The sequence below is a fragment of the Myotis yumanensis genome, unplaced genomic scaffold (assembly GCF_028538775.1).
Source record: "Myotis yumanensis isolate MYYU_CA2020_CCGP unplaced genomic scaffold, mMyoYum1.0.hap1 SCAF_10, whole genome shotgun sequence".
Taxonomy (NCBI): Eukaryota; Metazoa; Chordata; class Mammalia; order Chiroptera; family Vespertilionidae; genus Myotis; species Myotis yumanensis.
The window spans coordinates 36829507-36846264 of record NW_027223761.1 but is presented as its reverse complement, the minus strand read 5'-3'; the positions used below and the strand labels follow the sequence as shown (position 1 = coordinate 36846264).

The following is a 16758-nucleotide window of genomic DNA, read 5'->3' as shown; positions in this document are numbered from 1 at the left end:
AATACAAATTCGTACATATACAACCAAATATATGAGAATATGTGTAAGAGTTTACTTGTGCTGTGATGTCCCAGCCTTCTTCCAAACAGACCAACACGGAGGAACCATTCTCCAGGACCTCGGACACCACCACGGCCAGCTGCATGATCCTGTGAAGCTGAGATGGGGAAAGAGCCACGATTAGAGCCAGGGCTTTCTGAGCACCCAGAACAGACAGACTTGCTGTCAGCCTTAGATAACCAAACAAGTTAGGGATAAAGTACTTGACCTAAACGTGAGTTTTAAACACTTAAAAGTTCTTTGTCAAAATAAAGATTAAGCAATGTGTTCAAGGGATACATGATGAGATAAATTGATCTTAAATGATTTCCCCTGATGTAGAATATCTATAATTCCATAGAGTGGAAAAGTCAGAGATTCTAAGTAGCCCCCTCCCCCGCCCCCGACAGAGTTATTGGACTTAACATTTGTTTTTCTATGATGACGTAGTAAGTTCTATGATGATGTAGTAAGTTCTATTTTGGATACTCTTAATTTTTCTGGAATTAGATAGTGGGGATGTTTGCACAACTTAGTTATTATACTAAAAATCACTGAATTATATACTTTAAAAGGATCAATTTTATGATGAGTTATATCTTTAAAAAGGACACTCTTAGTTGTCTGTATGGGAAGAAAACTTATACTTGTGCTTAGCTTTTAAAGCCAAGCCACTGACTCACAGTCTCCAATGAACCATTAGGTTGTGAGCACAGCATATAGATGTCAAAGTCAAACGTGCAATGCATCACTTGACATAATTTGCAGAATGAATTCAACTTTGAACTGAAATAGAAAACCCCGTATTTTAAACAGAGCTAGCTATTTTATTTATTTACTAGAGGCCTGGTGCACGAAATTCGTGCGAGGGGCTTGGCCCTCGTAGCCTTAGCTTTGTCCAGAAGGTCGCCTGGAAGGATGTCTGGAAGGTCGTTCGGCTGTCCGGTCTAATTAGCATATTATGCTTTTATTATAGATTTTTATTATTTTTATTTTTTTTGAGCTAGCTATTTTTAAACACAGGAACAAGGCACACGTCCTCTCCAGCACTGGGAAGCTCCTCACCCACTGTTCCTGTAGACAGCTATTTCCAGGCCTGAATTCTCTTGCACTTAGCACTTGCTCTGAGTTAACTTTTAAAATGCCAATATCTCAAGTAGAGCAATGCTTTCTACTGTTTTTTGGGGGGCACTAACTTCTGGTATGGCTCTACTTTGGAGTAAGGAGCAAAACACAGAATGTACCAGAAACACAGATAGGCTGGTGGTGGGGACAGTTTGGGCTGGGGCTCATAACTTAGGGACAGAAGAGAGTATTGATCAGCTCCTTTTGTGTGTTCTCAAAGGATCCGGAATAGCCTTAATAGTAACATACACTGATATAGACTTATGTATTATGTTTTTATTTAAAATTTTTACGGGGGGGGGGGGGGGTGGGGGTGGGGAGGAGAGAGAAGGATCGATGCATTCATTGGTTGTTTCTTTTATGTGCCCTGACTGGGAATCGAACCCACAACCTTGGCGTATTGGGACAAAGCTCTAACCAACTGAGCTACCCAGCCAGGGCTGATACCCTGATACAGGTTTACAACTAATTGTACTATACGTGGCTTTTTTTTTTTTTTTTTTTTATAGTTTAAGTACCTTAAAAATCGTTACTGCACTGGGTACTCACATCATTTTTTGGCTTTTTTTTTTTTTTTTTTTTTTTTTTTTGCCTTTTAGTCCGATACACTGTGGGAAACAACTATTTTTCCTCCTCAAGGGAGGCAGGAGGCTTAGAGGCAGAGGGGCCAGGTGATAGAGGGGCTGGAACTCATGCGGGGGAAGGAGCAATGGCCACAGCATCAGGAGCCTAAAGACAAGGCTGAGGCTGTAGTGCAGACATGTTCTTGGCCCAATGTCTGCGGCAGTGTCTAAAACATGCGTGTCATAAATGTCTATGTGTGCTGGTTACCTACTTCTCCCCAATTTTGCAATAAGAGTTCAATTAAAACATCCCAAGCTTGACTCAGCTGAAGGAAGGATATGTGGTTTTCCCTTAACCTTAGGGAGGTCTCAGGGCACCCAAAGTGCCTGCAGGTACTGTTTTGGGGGTTAATCTAAAATCTAGAGACATGGACCAGGCAGAGACAAATGCAAGGTCAGACGGTAAGAGAGAAGGGCCCTTGGAGTCCTGGACCCTCACTCTGTTGACAACAGAGCAGGAGGCCTAAAAATATATGCTAATTAAATTTATTGTATATAAAAAAGTGTCCACCTAAAAATAATGACCTCCCCTTAGCACCCTATGGAGACCAAGTTTTCAATTACAGAGAGAAAAACCTGGGATGGAGAAGTCTGCCTCTCATCTCCTGTAGCATAAGCGTTCCTGGAACCCAACGGCTTTTATGGAGGTACGCAGTAAAGGCAGACGGCGGGGCGTGGGGGAACACAGTATTTCCCTCAAATGCCAACTCTGTACATCCTTGAGGTCAAAGGCAAGTCGCTCCAGACATTACCTGTGGAAACCACTCGGAGTCTCCCAGAGCCTTCAGGAAGGTCACGTCTGAGTCCGTAGGAATGGTGCTTGGGACACAGGCCCTCATCAACTTTTTAAAACTGGCTTTCACTTGTCGGATGTCATGAAATTCAACGGGAACAAACTCACAATTTAAAGCAAATTCTAACTTAAAGTTCTGTGGATAAAGATGCAGAGAATTAGGCAGATGAAGTGTCATGGTAAGAGAGCAGTGATTTCAACAGGGCAGTGCTTAAATATACAGCTATGGGGGCCAAGTAGCTGCAGAGGCTGCAATGGGTCAGGAAAACCAGTCTTGTGTGGCTAGGTGTCCAGATCGCTGGAAAGTCCTGCACTGAGGCCTACTGGTTTCCCTCAGCTGCTGTCATTCTGAGACCCTGAAGAGTCTACTGGTCGGTGGGAACATGATGGGCGCTTGTAACATCACATATCAGCCAATATAAAGCCATGGGCCTGAAGTCTGGAGAGGACCAGTGATACATGGACAGCACGGTTAATACAAAACTGCAAATGAAGTCTCCCGAGATGCACACTGTGATGAAAAGGCAATATGCTGCTGAGGTTCCAGAACTCTACAATTCAAGTTTGTAGAGATACACATATTTGTTTCTTATTAAGCAAGTAAAACAGTCATTGGAAAAATGAAGAAAAAAAAAAGTGAAGATAAACATTGAGAAGAAAATAAAAATTACTATCTTACTGCCCTAACATGTAGGTACTCCTTTAAAGTCAAAATAAAAAATTCTACACAGTAAAACATGAAAGTCTTTGCTGATTTCTAGCTTTGGGACAATATTTTTTCATGCATTAGGACATGTGCCAAGCTATATTTATTTGAATGTATTTATCATTTATACTTTTAATCCACGTGGAATTTATCCTTTGTGAGGTTGCATTTGTAGTTAAAGAATGCTTACCTGATGGCACAATTGTATATTTTATTTTGATAACCTAGTCATCTAATTTTGAAGATTTAAAAATTCTCTAACTTCTCTTGCTACACAATGAATTAATTTTCTTATATCCTTCCCACTTCCCTCATATTCTGCCCAAATGATACTACTGGGTCATCTGCTTTCCTAAGAGTACAACTGCTTTCTGGAGGCTGGTTGTACAACAATGTGAATGTATTTGACACTATGGACTCAAGGAGGATAAATGTTATGTTATCTGTATTTACCAAAATTAAAAAAAAATGCTGCAAGGACTTATTATAGGGTCCATGTTATGTTTTGTATTGGTTATTTTAGAGTACTTTTAAAACAGCCTATTAAAGTTTTAAAGTAAAAAGCAAAAACTCCCAAATTAAAAAAATAGCATTTCTAATATGTATCAAGAAAAAAAGTTTCTTTATCTTAGTAATTCCACTTTTAGGAGTAATCTGAAATGTAGAGAAAGAACCCTATTGAATCATATCTCAATTAAAAATAATAAGCTATATCCTTGAAAATATGACTGTAATTTTATATAGTGAAGATAAAGAAAGAAATGGAAACATTCAACAATATGGAATGTTACATAGTGATTAAAATGATTATAAAGAATATTATACAACATGGAAACATGCTATGGTTAGAATAAAGAACTTGGCTGTACACATGGGTTCTTTTCTATTCGTTATTTTTTGAAAGTTATAATAGATAACAGATAGTTTACTTTTCAGGAACACTACTTTCCTTTCCATTCCCAACTACAAAGGAGCTAGGCATGCCTGTCTTATAAACCTGGAGTTATCAGCCATAGTGTTGAGACACTGTTAAGTCGTAAGGAACTTATTAGTAAGTATAAAGTATTAAAGTCTGTGAATTAGGAAATACGACCAATTCAAGATTATTCAGAGGAAGCCACTCTCACTTGCTTTCCTCGGTGTTTCCTTTGATGGGAGGCAAGGAGTGGAGCTGCAGTTAGAGAGCACGGTGCTGGCCTGAGCGTGACTCAGGTCGGACAGGTATGGACAGTGCTCCATAGGCACAATTACATTACAACAAGCAAAACCTGAACGGGACGTACAAAAATCCCAGTAACTGCTGTGCAAGGAGGGCGAGATTATGTTTTTAAAACGTAATTCTTTATTGATAAAAGAAAGATCAGAAAGAGAAAAGAAAGACAGAAAGAAGAAAATGAAGGAGGAAGGGAAATAGGGTCCCCAGTGGCCCGTTTTTCTTAGTCATATGTGCACAGCCACAAAGCAAACCTGAGGACTGATGAGCAAAGGATATGGCAGATATGAGCATTTAAGAGACAACCTTGGGGAGTGACTGCAATCATGAGTACGTGGTGTGCTCAAGTGCAGGGTGTGTACTCTGGGAGACACTAGTGCCAAGGGGGCTGTGCTGGCTGCAACCCTGGGTTGCTGTTGAAAGGTGTTCAAACTATTTTCTGGAGAGAAAGTATCTGCTGTGCCAGAAGACACGTGTGCATACTTAAACCCTGAGCATTACCCAGCAGTTTCTGACTCCTACCCTAAAGGCTGGTGACTAAGTGGCTGCAGCAGCCTCGGCAGTGGGGGAAGAGCTTGCCACCGAAGGGATGACTCAGCCACTGGCATCTTGAGGACCCAGCATGTGGGATCCTGCCCACAGCTCCGTCCACAGTTCAACCAAAGGTCTGTCTGCACTGTCCCGTGCCAACTGAGGTGCTAGGCTAAACTTTGGGGGATTTTCTGAATTAACAAATACTTTTATTTTCCCCACACCTGTCAACAGCAATGAACTTTATTTTGTGCTGGGTAAATTGCAAAAACATTATTTGCTTTTGGAGATAGAGACTATCTTTATAATTTATAGGACCTGAGCATAGTGAAGCTCTTTAGCATAATAATTAAAAAAATAAAGGGGAGCCCGGCTGGCGTGGCTCAGTGGTTGAGCATCAACCTATGAACCAGGAGGTCACGGTTTGATTCCCAGTCAGGACACATGCCTGGGTTGCGGGCTTGATTCCTGTGTAGGGTGAGCAAGAGGCAGCTGACCGATGATTCTCTCTCATTATTGATGTTTCTATCTCTCTCTCCCTCTCCCTTCCTTTCTGAAATCAATAAAAATATATTTCAAAAAATAAAGGGGCTTAGCATCTAATAGTTTGAATGTTCTGACATATCTCAGGACACGTGCCTCTGCATATACAGCCTGTGACGCTTCAAAAAAGGCAACTTAGAGAAGACAGCCTGGCCTTCCCTCGCTCCAGTGCAGCGAGTGCCACCGTCTTCTTCCCTCTCTTCTACTTCCTGGCAGCTTTCTTTGTCAATAGGTTTTCAATAGCAAAACCTTCTGTTTTGCTGTAGACACAGATTCCTGTGGAAGCTGAACTAAGATAGTGGAAAAACAGCCTGGGTAAGCCTTATTATTTCTTTTTTGTGGGTATACATTCCTAATATTCCTGATGTTTATGCTGATCTAGTTATGATTATGAAAAATACTTCTTTTCATAGCTAATAAACATGTAAAAGTGTACATACTTATCAAGGTACATGTAGACATACATACATATATAATGAGCTAAGTGTTTTTAATATTATTAACTCCAGGTTAAGAATCCATGCTGTAAAAAAAAAAAAAAAAATCCTAGGAAAGCTGATTTATGAGATAAGTTAAAACTGCCTCCAAATATCTATAAAGTTTCTAAGTGAGAAAAAGAAATCTTACCCTTAGTTGTGACTTTTCACCAAATATATAAAGGGCTGGTTGGCGTTTCAAGAGCTGGTTTTGCAGATAGGCGCTGTTACTATAGGAGGCCGAGTGATCCTTGCCTGCCAGCCGGGCGCCAACATCAATGAAGGACGTTGGAGAACTGATCAGGCGAGTGCTAGAGCGAAGACTTGCCCATACACCTTTACAAAAGCCAAAATAATCGAGTGAGGTAATCTGATGTGGGAATGCCACTGAGCAGGGAAAAAGACGCATGCTCTGTAGGTATCGTTTTAGAGGTAACAGCAAGGTAATTAATCTAGGACCTAGATTCTAGGTAATCATGGATCATACTGGTCATTTGTCATTTACCTTTACAATGTATAAGCACTATTCAATACAGCATCAAGATTAGGCGTGGAAGGACTAAGCAGTCAGCCACGTCAATCCTATGACTGTACTTTGATGTAAAGTTAGTGTTTATGAGTAAACACTGGGATCATAAATAGGAAGAGCGCACTGGCACTGGGCAACAAAAATGCAGGCGGGGCAACGAGGAAGCCTGGGCAGGAGAACGTGACTCCGTTTCTCTGGGCTTCATGAAATAAGAACATGCTTCTGCTTCAGTCAATCAATTCAACAAGAAATCTAGATCAAGAATGACATTAGAACTTTACTAAACCTACTAAAATCTCAGGCTGGGTTTGGAATATGTGTGCATCATGCCAAAATGATGCAATTTAAAGTTAGTAAAGATTATATTACACTCTTTCCCCCGGTACACTTAGTAATGTACATTGCACTGAATCTTAGGAGGCTTTATGTAAAATTTATAGTCAGAGGCAGATGTCTTCTAAGGGAAAGGCCAAGCTGAGCTGCTAGAGGAATCTCATAAGTGACCTTAGTTACATTCATTAGAAAAATCAAGGATTCCTATATGCAACTAGACTGTTGGATATTAAATATCCAAACCCCAAAGCACACGCTAAGTCTAACATGTGAATGGCAATGCAGCACCTTTACAACGTAGCCCCTTATAAGTCCTATAAACTGTGGGGCTCACCTGGGGGATGTGTCGCGGTATAAGATACTGCAGCTGCTTCCCCTGCGTGGGCTTCCTCTCCAGGTTTGGAAAGGCTCTTTGAGAGGCTTTCCTCTTTGCCAAATGTTAAATCAAGCCTCATTTCTTGCCCAGAAGTCACTGCGATAATGTCACACTGGCTCCTCTCTTTATGAGCGATTATAGGGTCAGGAGACCAGTTCCTAAGAAAAGGTTTTATAGGTGATTTCTGCTTAACGTAGATGAATCTTTCTATGTAACCCCTAAACTTGTCTTAGATATTATGGCAAGCTTTTGTAAATGAAATCACAGAGGAAATTCAGAATGGGGGTGAGAGTAAAAGATAATTTGACAGACAAATGTGATAAACATCACTGGTAACACATGTTTTCATATGAAGGTGGTTAAAAAGAATGACACATCAGGACCGATAATACAGTACCTTGGTTATGGACTCTTCCCTTAGTTGAAGATTTGGGATTTGACTGAGTAAAACATGTATCTCTGTGCCCATGCACTAGGAGGTGAGGATAAAGGCAGAAGGAGGATAAAATGCACAGAGCAGCAAACATCAGAGCAAATCGAGTAAGAGAAGAGTAGGTTATTTAATTTTTAAAATCAAGTTAACATAGAAGAAAAGATGCAAATATAATAAAAAGAGAAGATTTGATTAACAAATAAAAAGCTGCACAGTCACACAGAAACGATGAACTGAGCACCTGCTAAATGAAATGCCAGCACCTGTTTATAAACGTGAGCACAGTGAAATGAACGCACAGCAGCGAGTGGCACGGACAATTATACCAAATGGAACCAGCTTTTGAAGACTGTCATCGGGTGACAATAATAAAGTCAAGGAATTTAGTGACTACATTGGCCCTAGTGTTTGCGGAGGCTGATTGACGGGAAGTGCTACGTGCTGTACAACACATTTGCTCTTTGAGCAAGGCCACCACATCAGGAATGAAGCTCTAGCAACCATTTGGAATAACTAAGAGCATGTTTTTGCAATAGAGCACTAAGCATTGCCACACTATCTTCTTTTTTCATCTGGAAATTACAGTTATTTTCCATAAACAAATAGTTATGAGTAGCAAAACATCATGATCCTGTGACAATACCTAATGCCACTAAGAATATAGCTTGTGATGACTGAGGTAATGACTTCTTCTGAAATCCCTACTTACACCAAAATGATAGGCAGTATTAGAGATAATACTTTTGTAATTTGAGTAATATTGTGGGTTTGTTTTTTTTCCGACAGAAAGTACTTTGCAACTATGGTAAATTTTTACCTGGTAATAACAAAAATAGTGAGCAGTAAGTTACAGTGTATCCTGAGCAAAGGAACTGCTCAAATCAAGTAAGGAAAATGCTTCTGCATTCATCAGGATTGAAAACGTTCACAGCAGTATTGTTAAGCTATACATTGCGAGACGGCATAAAGTATGACATCACTTAATAAAAAAATCATTAGAAGTAATTTTCATTGCTGCCTTGTTCCTTTAGAAGAAGGAAAGGAAAGGCATTGATGGCTTCAGTGGCTAAAGGAGGTGAGAGAGCTGAGGCTGCAGAGGTGCGGGCTGACTGCACAGAGGGGAATGCTGCTGCGAGACAGAATGGAGACCAGGACGCGGGCTGGACACCAGGTCTCCCGTGTGCTGGTGGCCTCTCCTTTCTGTGGAGGTTTGAGCTTTCCTACTGAGCATGGGACTTAAAGGCTTACAATGAAGTTTGAGTTCTTGGTTCTTGATTCTGAAATACTGTTCCTTAAACTTACCACGCTTTCTTATGGTAGTGCCTCGACCTGGAACTATTTCTCCCATTTTTCCACCTGACAAACTCTTTATGCCTTAAGCTCCAGAAATGAGAACTTTTCTGAAAACCATTCCAGACTATCCAAGAGCCGTGGAGAGCTCTATTGAAACTCTGATCACACTTCATTGGAGTTACGTGCACATTTGATCCTACTGGATTGTGTGCGCCAAAGAGTAGGGACCTAACCACATTTATTCTCCTATCCCTATGTATATGTAACATCTGATTATTTTCTTTTGAAAATTGATACACTGTGAACTGCTGTGGTCTTCTATATCTTCAACTCAATTATTTGCTTTGAAAGAATAAAAAGGCGGTGTTAAATAAATAAAAAAACTAAGCACTTTCCCCAAATAGAGGCTCATTAATGAAAAAACTGCCAAGTATTTATCACGTAGCAGAAAAATCAGCAACGAGAAAATGGCCTACAATACGGGGCCAGCAGAGGCTCTGAGAACTGTAATCCCACCTGGCAGTGGTGACCAAAGGGTGATGCTACTGCAGTGGTGGTGAGGTCTACTCAGCTTCCTGAGTGACTCCTGTGTGGGAAATACTTGTAACACTAGCTGGCAGCTGTATTTTTTTCCAAACTGCAGCATCCCCCTTAATGGCCTGTGAAATCACTTTAGTATATATATTTAAAAAGTGAAATAGATTAAAACTGAAAATACTATGTGCACTGCATGTGGTATAGATGAACACTGTTTCATGAAACTTCTGTTTTGGTATACATACATTTTGCATTGTGACTCAGCCCTGAATTGTGATATAAAGTGAATATGCATATCTATAATAATAAAAGCATAATATGCTAATTAGACCTGACGTCCTTCTGGACGAAGCTGGGGCTGCAAGGGAAGCCTGGGTCCCGGGTGCCAGAGGGAAGCCGGTGCCGGCAGCCGGGGGAAGGAAGGCCTACTCTTGCACAAATTTCGTGCATCCATCAGGCTCTAGTACATATATAAGTAGAAAATGTATTTCTTACTGTGAGTCATGATAAAAAATGTTTGAAAGCTACTGGAAGATACTGAGCTTTTGCATCAGTATCTGGCTTAGGGCAACTGAAATACAAATGTAGGCTTTTCTCCCATGCCAGTGGAGTATTAGGCAACAATAATGATAATAACCACAACAATGATAACAGAACTAACATTTATTGAGCTCTTATTATGAGCCAGTTACTAGGTTAAGTGCTTTACATAAATTATTTCATTTACTCCTTGTAAATACTCTAAAGCAAGATACTATTTATCATCTCCATTTTACAGATGAAAAAAATAGAGAATTAAAAGGTTTCCTAATTTGCTCAATATCATACACTAATTGGTAGGGCTGCAGTTTGAATTTGAATGTAACTGTACTAAACTCCTTGTGTCTTGTCACCTAGGCAACGCTGTGAGCCTGGATCTGTCCTCAGGGTCTGGCTAAGGGATTGCTTCAGGGAAAAAGTGATGTAGTTCATCCCTCATGGGAATGGATTGTTCAGAGCATGAGTGTTTCCTAAGCACTAGGGTTGATCTCTCTATTCTGTTTAGACAAAACAAAGAAGAGAAGGAAAAGAGATGGTTGGGTTGGATGTGGGGATGAGGTCCTGTACTTATTAATGCGTGAGATACAAGCTAGGAAGTGAACGCTGCACTGAAATGGCCTGAACCAAGCCTGGTCCCAGTTATGCTGCTATTTGCTAAGTGACCTTGACACTTCCTATCTCAGAGCCTCTTAAAATATACACTGAGTGGCCAGATTTTTATGACTGGCCAGATTATTATGACCACCCCATCAGTATAATGAAGTGAATTAGTTATGCAAATAATAATAATAATAATAACAATAATAAAACCTTGAAAGTATTTGCTTAGGAAGTTTTCAATATTCAGTATTTTTGGAAGTGTCAATGAAGTACTGATGGGGTGGTCATAATAATCTGGCCGGTCATAATAATCTGGCCACTCAGTGTATATTCTGCAGGTTATTTCAAGGATAGAATAACATTTGTAGAGGAACTTATAGGGTCATGGAAATGTAAAGAATGAACAATTAAAAACAGCCTCCAGCTCCTGGCCTGGTAGCTCAGTTGGTTGGAGCATTGTCCCTTACACCAAAGGGTCGTAGGTGTGATCCTCGGTCAGGACACGTACAAGGCAACCGATGGATGTTTCTCTCTCTCAGTGATGTTTCTCTCTCTCTGTCTTTCTCTCTCTTTTCCTCTCTCTCCAAAAATCAATAAGCATATCCTTGCACGAGGATTAAAAACAAAAAGCTGCCTCCATGTGGCTACTTCTCAATATACTTAACTATTGTATTTTTGTATTTAAGAGGCAGTAACAATTTTCTCATGGCATTTTCTTACTCAACAAAGTAATTTGTCCAAGTTGTGAGTTTATGCATTTTTCCTCCATGGGGGTCAAAAGCTATTTTAATTACAAATGAAAAGCAATGTGATCTAGTCACATCCTCATTTTTCTTAATGATTCTTGTGTAAAGAAGGCTGCTTCCCCTGCCTTACCAGATCATCAGCGTGCACACTGAATGCAAAGTGATTACTGAAGGAGACAGTGGAGGTCAATCTCATCTGTGCAGAGCAGAAAGGCACACAGTGGAAATAACATAAGAAGGAACCAGGAACTAAGAGTCTATGACAGTGAAAGGAATGAAAACAACAACAACAACAACACATCACACAGTGAAAATACACAGGAGAGGAGAAAGGAGAAGGTTTGAGGATGATTTTATAGATAGGAGGCTCTTCCCACGCAGGGTAAATGAAAAACTTCTGGAGCAGGGTACTGCTCTCTCTGGGAGACGGAAGAGACTCTGTCCCTGAGGGAGGTCCAAGGAAATGAACTATGTGCAGGGCATGCAGGTGTCTACGCCTAGTTTTGCCCTGAGTGTGTGTCTGCCTGCCATGTTCATAATAAGGAATCTTCTGGGACTTCCTAAACTTGCTTGCCCCAGTCTATTCCTGCTACTCTCTGTGAGGAGGAAGGACACTATCAGAAGAGACAGAAGAAGCAGATCTAGGGATCAAAGATGTTGAAAGTATCTCATCTTCCAATGAATCACTGGGATCCTGGAAATCTGGGAGGCGTTGGGAGTAAAATTATTTAGGAAGGCTGTCAAAATAATAATTAGGGCCTAGAATACATAGAATGAATCAGAAACAAATTCAACAGGAGATTTTAACTCTAAAAGGTAAATACAGCCTTTCAGGTACTCTTGAGAAGAACAAAGAAGAGACTCATAATGAGAATGTAACCACTAGTGGGGATCCCTTGGTATAAAACAGCCAGAATCTGAGGCCAATATAAAAAAAATAAAGGAGATAATGCAGTTGAAACAGACTGATGAATATCCATGAGCCTTAGGTACCAACATAGGGGGAGAGACAATTTTGTAGCTAAAATGTATATTGCAGGTCACTTGGTCCAGTTGGGGAACAGATAATGTGTTCCTGATGAAGTTTACAAAAACAAAACACAAGACCAGGCATGGGGCTCCAGCTAACAGACATGTGCTGGAAACGGAACTCTGTTGAATGGAAAAACTGCTGACAAGCCTTGCTGACAATATAAACTTTCAGATAGTGAATTTTAAAATAGTAAGAGGAATAGCAACCTTGAACCAAATTTGACAGGAGAGCTTGGCAACAGAAATACCAGGAACTTTAGGAGAAAGGCACTGTACTTTTAGTTCAATTTTACCAAGAAAGAAATGATGAGAGAATGAAGTCTGTATCTTAAACTTTAAAACAATAGTAATTTTAAAATTTAGAAAAAAGCTATATATGACTCTATGGGTTGATCTGTGTCTCTTCCAAATTCGTATGTTGTAGTCCTAACCCCCACTACTTCAGAACTCAACCTCATTTGGAAATATGACCTCACTGCAGATGTAATTAGTTAAGAGGAGACCAGACAGGAATGTGGTGGGCCCCTAATTCAATATGATGGGTGTCTCTCTAGAAAGAGGACATTTGGAGACAGACACGCAGGGAGACTATCACGTGAAGATGACGGCAGAGATTTGGTGGTGCTTCTACAGGCCAAGGGAGAGATGGCCAGCAAACAGCGGGAGCTGGGGAAAGGCCTGGCACAGATCATTCCTCACAGCCTCAGGGGGCACCAGCCTGACATCGTGATTCTGGATATCTAGCCGCCAGGACTGTGAAGCAATAATGAAGTCACACAGTTTGTGGCCCTGTTTTATAGTAGTGCTAGCAAACTAACACAATGACCGTGAGGCCTAATTAGGAAGATGACTGAAGAAGGTTGAAAGCTCTTAGGACATTCTACAATAGCAGAAAGTGCTGATGAGGTTAAAAAAGAAAGAAGTATCCAAAGCACCCCTATGGCTGCCAGGAGATGTGCACAGTAATCTTGGTTTTCAAAAGGAAACAAGTAAATTTTATAAACTAGAGCCTTGATGTTGATTCCGAACCAAATTCTGGAATAGATTATTAATGAACTATTTCAGATTATTTAGAAAAAGCACTAATTCCTACAATGAGTCATGTTAAATTAACCATAAACTCTTTAGTGCTGTAGTTATCAGTTTGAAAGACTGGAAAATACTGGATTAAAAAGATGGGCAGAGATTTAGAAATATGGGCCAGGTGAGTTTTAGTAGGAGGACTCATAACCAGTATAGATGAGTGATCAATCCCTTTCTTCAGAGAGGCCTCTATATTATGTTGCTGAAGACTTCTGTCCTCATCTCTGGTTTGTTCAACATTTTTTTAAACAAAAAACCCCAAATCACATGAGAACAGTGATCAAATCTACTAATGACAAGAGGCTTGGAAAAACATCTAATACAGTAGTGGACAGAATTAAGATCCAAATGTCTAAAACAATAGTCCATTATCAAAAAAGATGAAATTTTGTAGGTTTAGTACCCAGTCTATTTAGGTTCAAAAACTAACCCTCAAGACTAGTATATTTTAAGAACTATAGTTCATGTGAAGCAGACAAACAGATTTCAAATGATACTAATCTTCATATGGATCAGCCTAGTGATGGGGCTGTCCCTAATGTAATCTTAGGCTCCATGAGTTCAATTCTGTGGAGAATCCACAGGATGAAAAAGATAGTGAACTGGACTGGAACCATCTGAATTGGGGGTATTTCGAAGTAACTAAAAGATGAGAACAGTTTTAAATCTGAAGAGCTATAGTGTGGGAGATCTGATTTAGAATTTTCTAACCTTAGAGGGAAGAGTGAGGGTCATTATGTAAAAGTTACATAGTGGTAGCTTTTTAGATCAATATGAGAAGGAATTTTTAACAGTTTTTTACAAATGCAAAGGACTACTTTTGGAAAGAATGAGTTTCCCGTTACTGATGATGTTCAAGCAGAACCACGATCACATACTTGGTATATTTTCAATGACTCAGCATTGCACGGGAGTGAGAGGAAGAGTCTAAGATTCTACTAATTCCATTGTGAAGTGGTACCTACTTACAATCAAGATACCTGGTCTGGAAATGCCTCTGAAAAGTAAAATAATCTAACATAAACCTCCAGAGAACAAAGTAGAACACCTTTTGGAGCTAAACAAGCCAATACTCAGCCTTTCTCTTCTTCCTCATGCCAGCAGCTATAGCCCAGAGAAAAAAAAGGTAACCTGAATATCATTCTCCCGTATTCCTCAAACTAACATTTCAGAGAACAGGAGTAAAAATCACAGGCATTGGAGGCACAGTCCTTGGGACTCAGATCACTTCTCCCAAGCTGGTTATGCTTCTGTGGTCAGTCTTTCTACCCTGCGAACCTGAAGCATCGTGGAGTCTTCCCAGGGCTGACCACCATTTAGACATGCTCCCCTCACCTCCCAATGCCTCCAGACTCATCAATAGGTAAGATTTCAGCAATTATTATACCTCTTGTCCCAGTACTAGAAATAAGTTTGATCATTCATTGAGAAAAGGGTAATTGCTAGAAATAAATTTGATCATTCATTGAGAAAAGGGTAATTAAAAACAATTTGAACCATAATTAGTTGATTTAAAGAAGCACTATCTAAAATTTTTTTTTTGCTTTTAAGATTGTATCAGTGCTCAGTTATAAAATCAGTCTTACTAACCTCCTCGAGCAAAGCTATTGGATGGGTTTACATCCAAATGTCCTGGCACTACCTGCTTAAGCACAGTGGACATTCTTGAAGTTCTCCTTTCAGTCCCTAAAGTCAGCCAAAAAGAAGAACAAAAACCATGTCGTTCGGGTTAACATTACTCAAATGACAAAAAGTTATCTTCATGTGTAGCATGTCTAATTGCTGCCAAACATTGTACTTTTTAAGTACCCAGAGCTTCAATAGAGATAACAGGGCACTGTTGCTATTTCCTCAGAGATACATACATTTGCAAGATTACAGGGAGTTAGGTTTGGCAAGTGCAATCAGAGAATTTAATGATAAATGAAGCAAGGCATGCATGGTGTTACTTTACAAGAAAAGCCACTTTCTGCTTATGTTGAGCTAATTCAAATAGCTGATTAAGCCAAGGAGACCAACTTTTCAAGTCACATGCTCCTGTGTCTAACACATTAGGGTTACCTCTACATGAACCCTTTGGGGTTCCATCACATGATAACTGAAACAAAATATTAGTACAAGTCTTAATGGCTTCATCCAAATCTAGTGAAAACAAATTGTATTGCAAATCATAAAAGGCTGCAGATATTTCAGGAATTTTAAACATGTTGATTTTAATAAATATACATTTAATAAAGAGATGTTCACTTTATATACTTAACTTTGTAATAACATTTTAAAGTCTATGTAAAATAGATTCTAGGGGAAAAAACACCCACATGACTTTATTTATGTTCTCCACCCCCTCTCTCATTACTCTTTTAAAAAGGAAATAATTGAATCTCTAAATGTGGTTACTATTCACTAGACATTAACAATGGTGCCCTGAGTTCTAAGTAAAAGGAGCTAAAGTTACAGCTCCACTAGATAAAACTTTAGGGGTCATATTGAATAAACAGAGCAAATAAGTAAGGGACTAATCCTCGGAATGAATCTGACATTTCAGAGCTGTCAAGAAGAAAAGAATGATCAAATCTTACCTGGAGGCAGAGCAAGTGCCGGCCTGACCGTGAGGGTGTTGTTGCCACGGAGTTTCTGATGGACAGAAACTGCACTCAGGATGGCTTGCAGGTACTTTTCTTGTTCTATGCTGTTGGAAGATTCTAAGGAGGAGGTAGGGGCTATAAAAGAAAAAGATACAGAATAAAACAACCTGTGTCTATGTTAATAAAAAAGGCACATATATATTTTTTCTTTTTAGTCTTCAAGCTACCACACCCAAATGCAGAAACCAGCCCCACTTAAAGCTCCAAACTATCAGATGCCTAATCCTCTTACATTGGTTTCACCACACCCATTTCTTGATTGCCTCCTCCTCCCAGAAAGAGCTTAGATCTGGAAAACCACACAGTGCTGTCTTGCCAAGAGCAGGTGCGGTTTCTCATTATCCAAGCAACTCAAAACAAAGATTCACGCAAGACAACATCTCCGTGATGGTCCCCCAACCACCCTTTCCATGCTGTTTGGAAGCAGAGGGTGGAGGGGTTCCCCTGGCATCCCAGAATGGGCAGGTTAGGATTTCCCAACACCAGTAGCTTTATTCCAACTTTGCTGCATGGGCTTAAGGGAACCTGAACTTGCAGGGTTGTTTGTGGAAGAGTGGAGGAA

At 40.0% G+C, this 16758-nt stretch overlaps 1 protein-coding gene across 5 annotated transcripts in view; it reads right to left on the bottom strand.

Moving 5' to 3' along the window:
• Positions 1-16758, bottom strand: part of SBF2 (SET binding factor 2) — a 341532-nt gene that overhangs the window by 31719 nt on the left and 293055 nt on the right. For 3 of the 5 annotated variants that reach the window (XM_070425313.1, XM_070425315.1, XM_070425316.1), the window contains exons 28-32: positions 16131-16271; positions 15142-15237; positions 6201-6385; positions 2540-2716; positions 56-157 (exon numbers count right to left, since the gene is read on the bottom strand). In XM_070425313.1, coding sequence (XP_070281414.1) covers positions 56-157; positions 2540-2716; positions 6201-6385; positions 15142-15237; positions 16131-16271 — 701 coding nt within the window. Of the gene's footprint in view, positions 1-55; positions 158-2539; positions 2717-6200; positions 6386-7684; positions 7760-15141; positions 15238-16130; positions 16272-16758 lie in introns of all 5 variants that reach the window. The other 2 variants (XM_070425317.1, XM_070425314.1) reach the window with 2 other exon arrangements.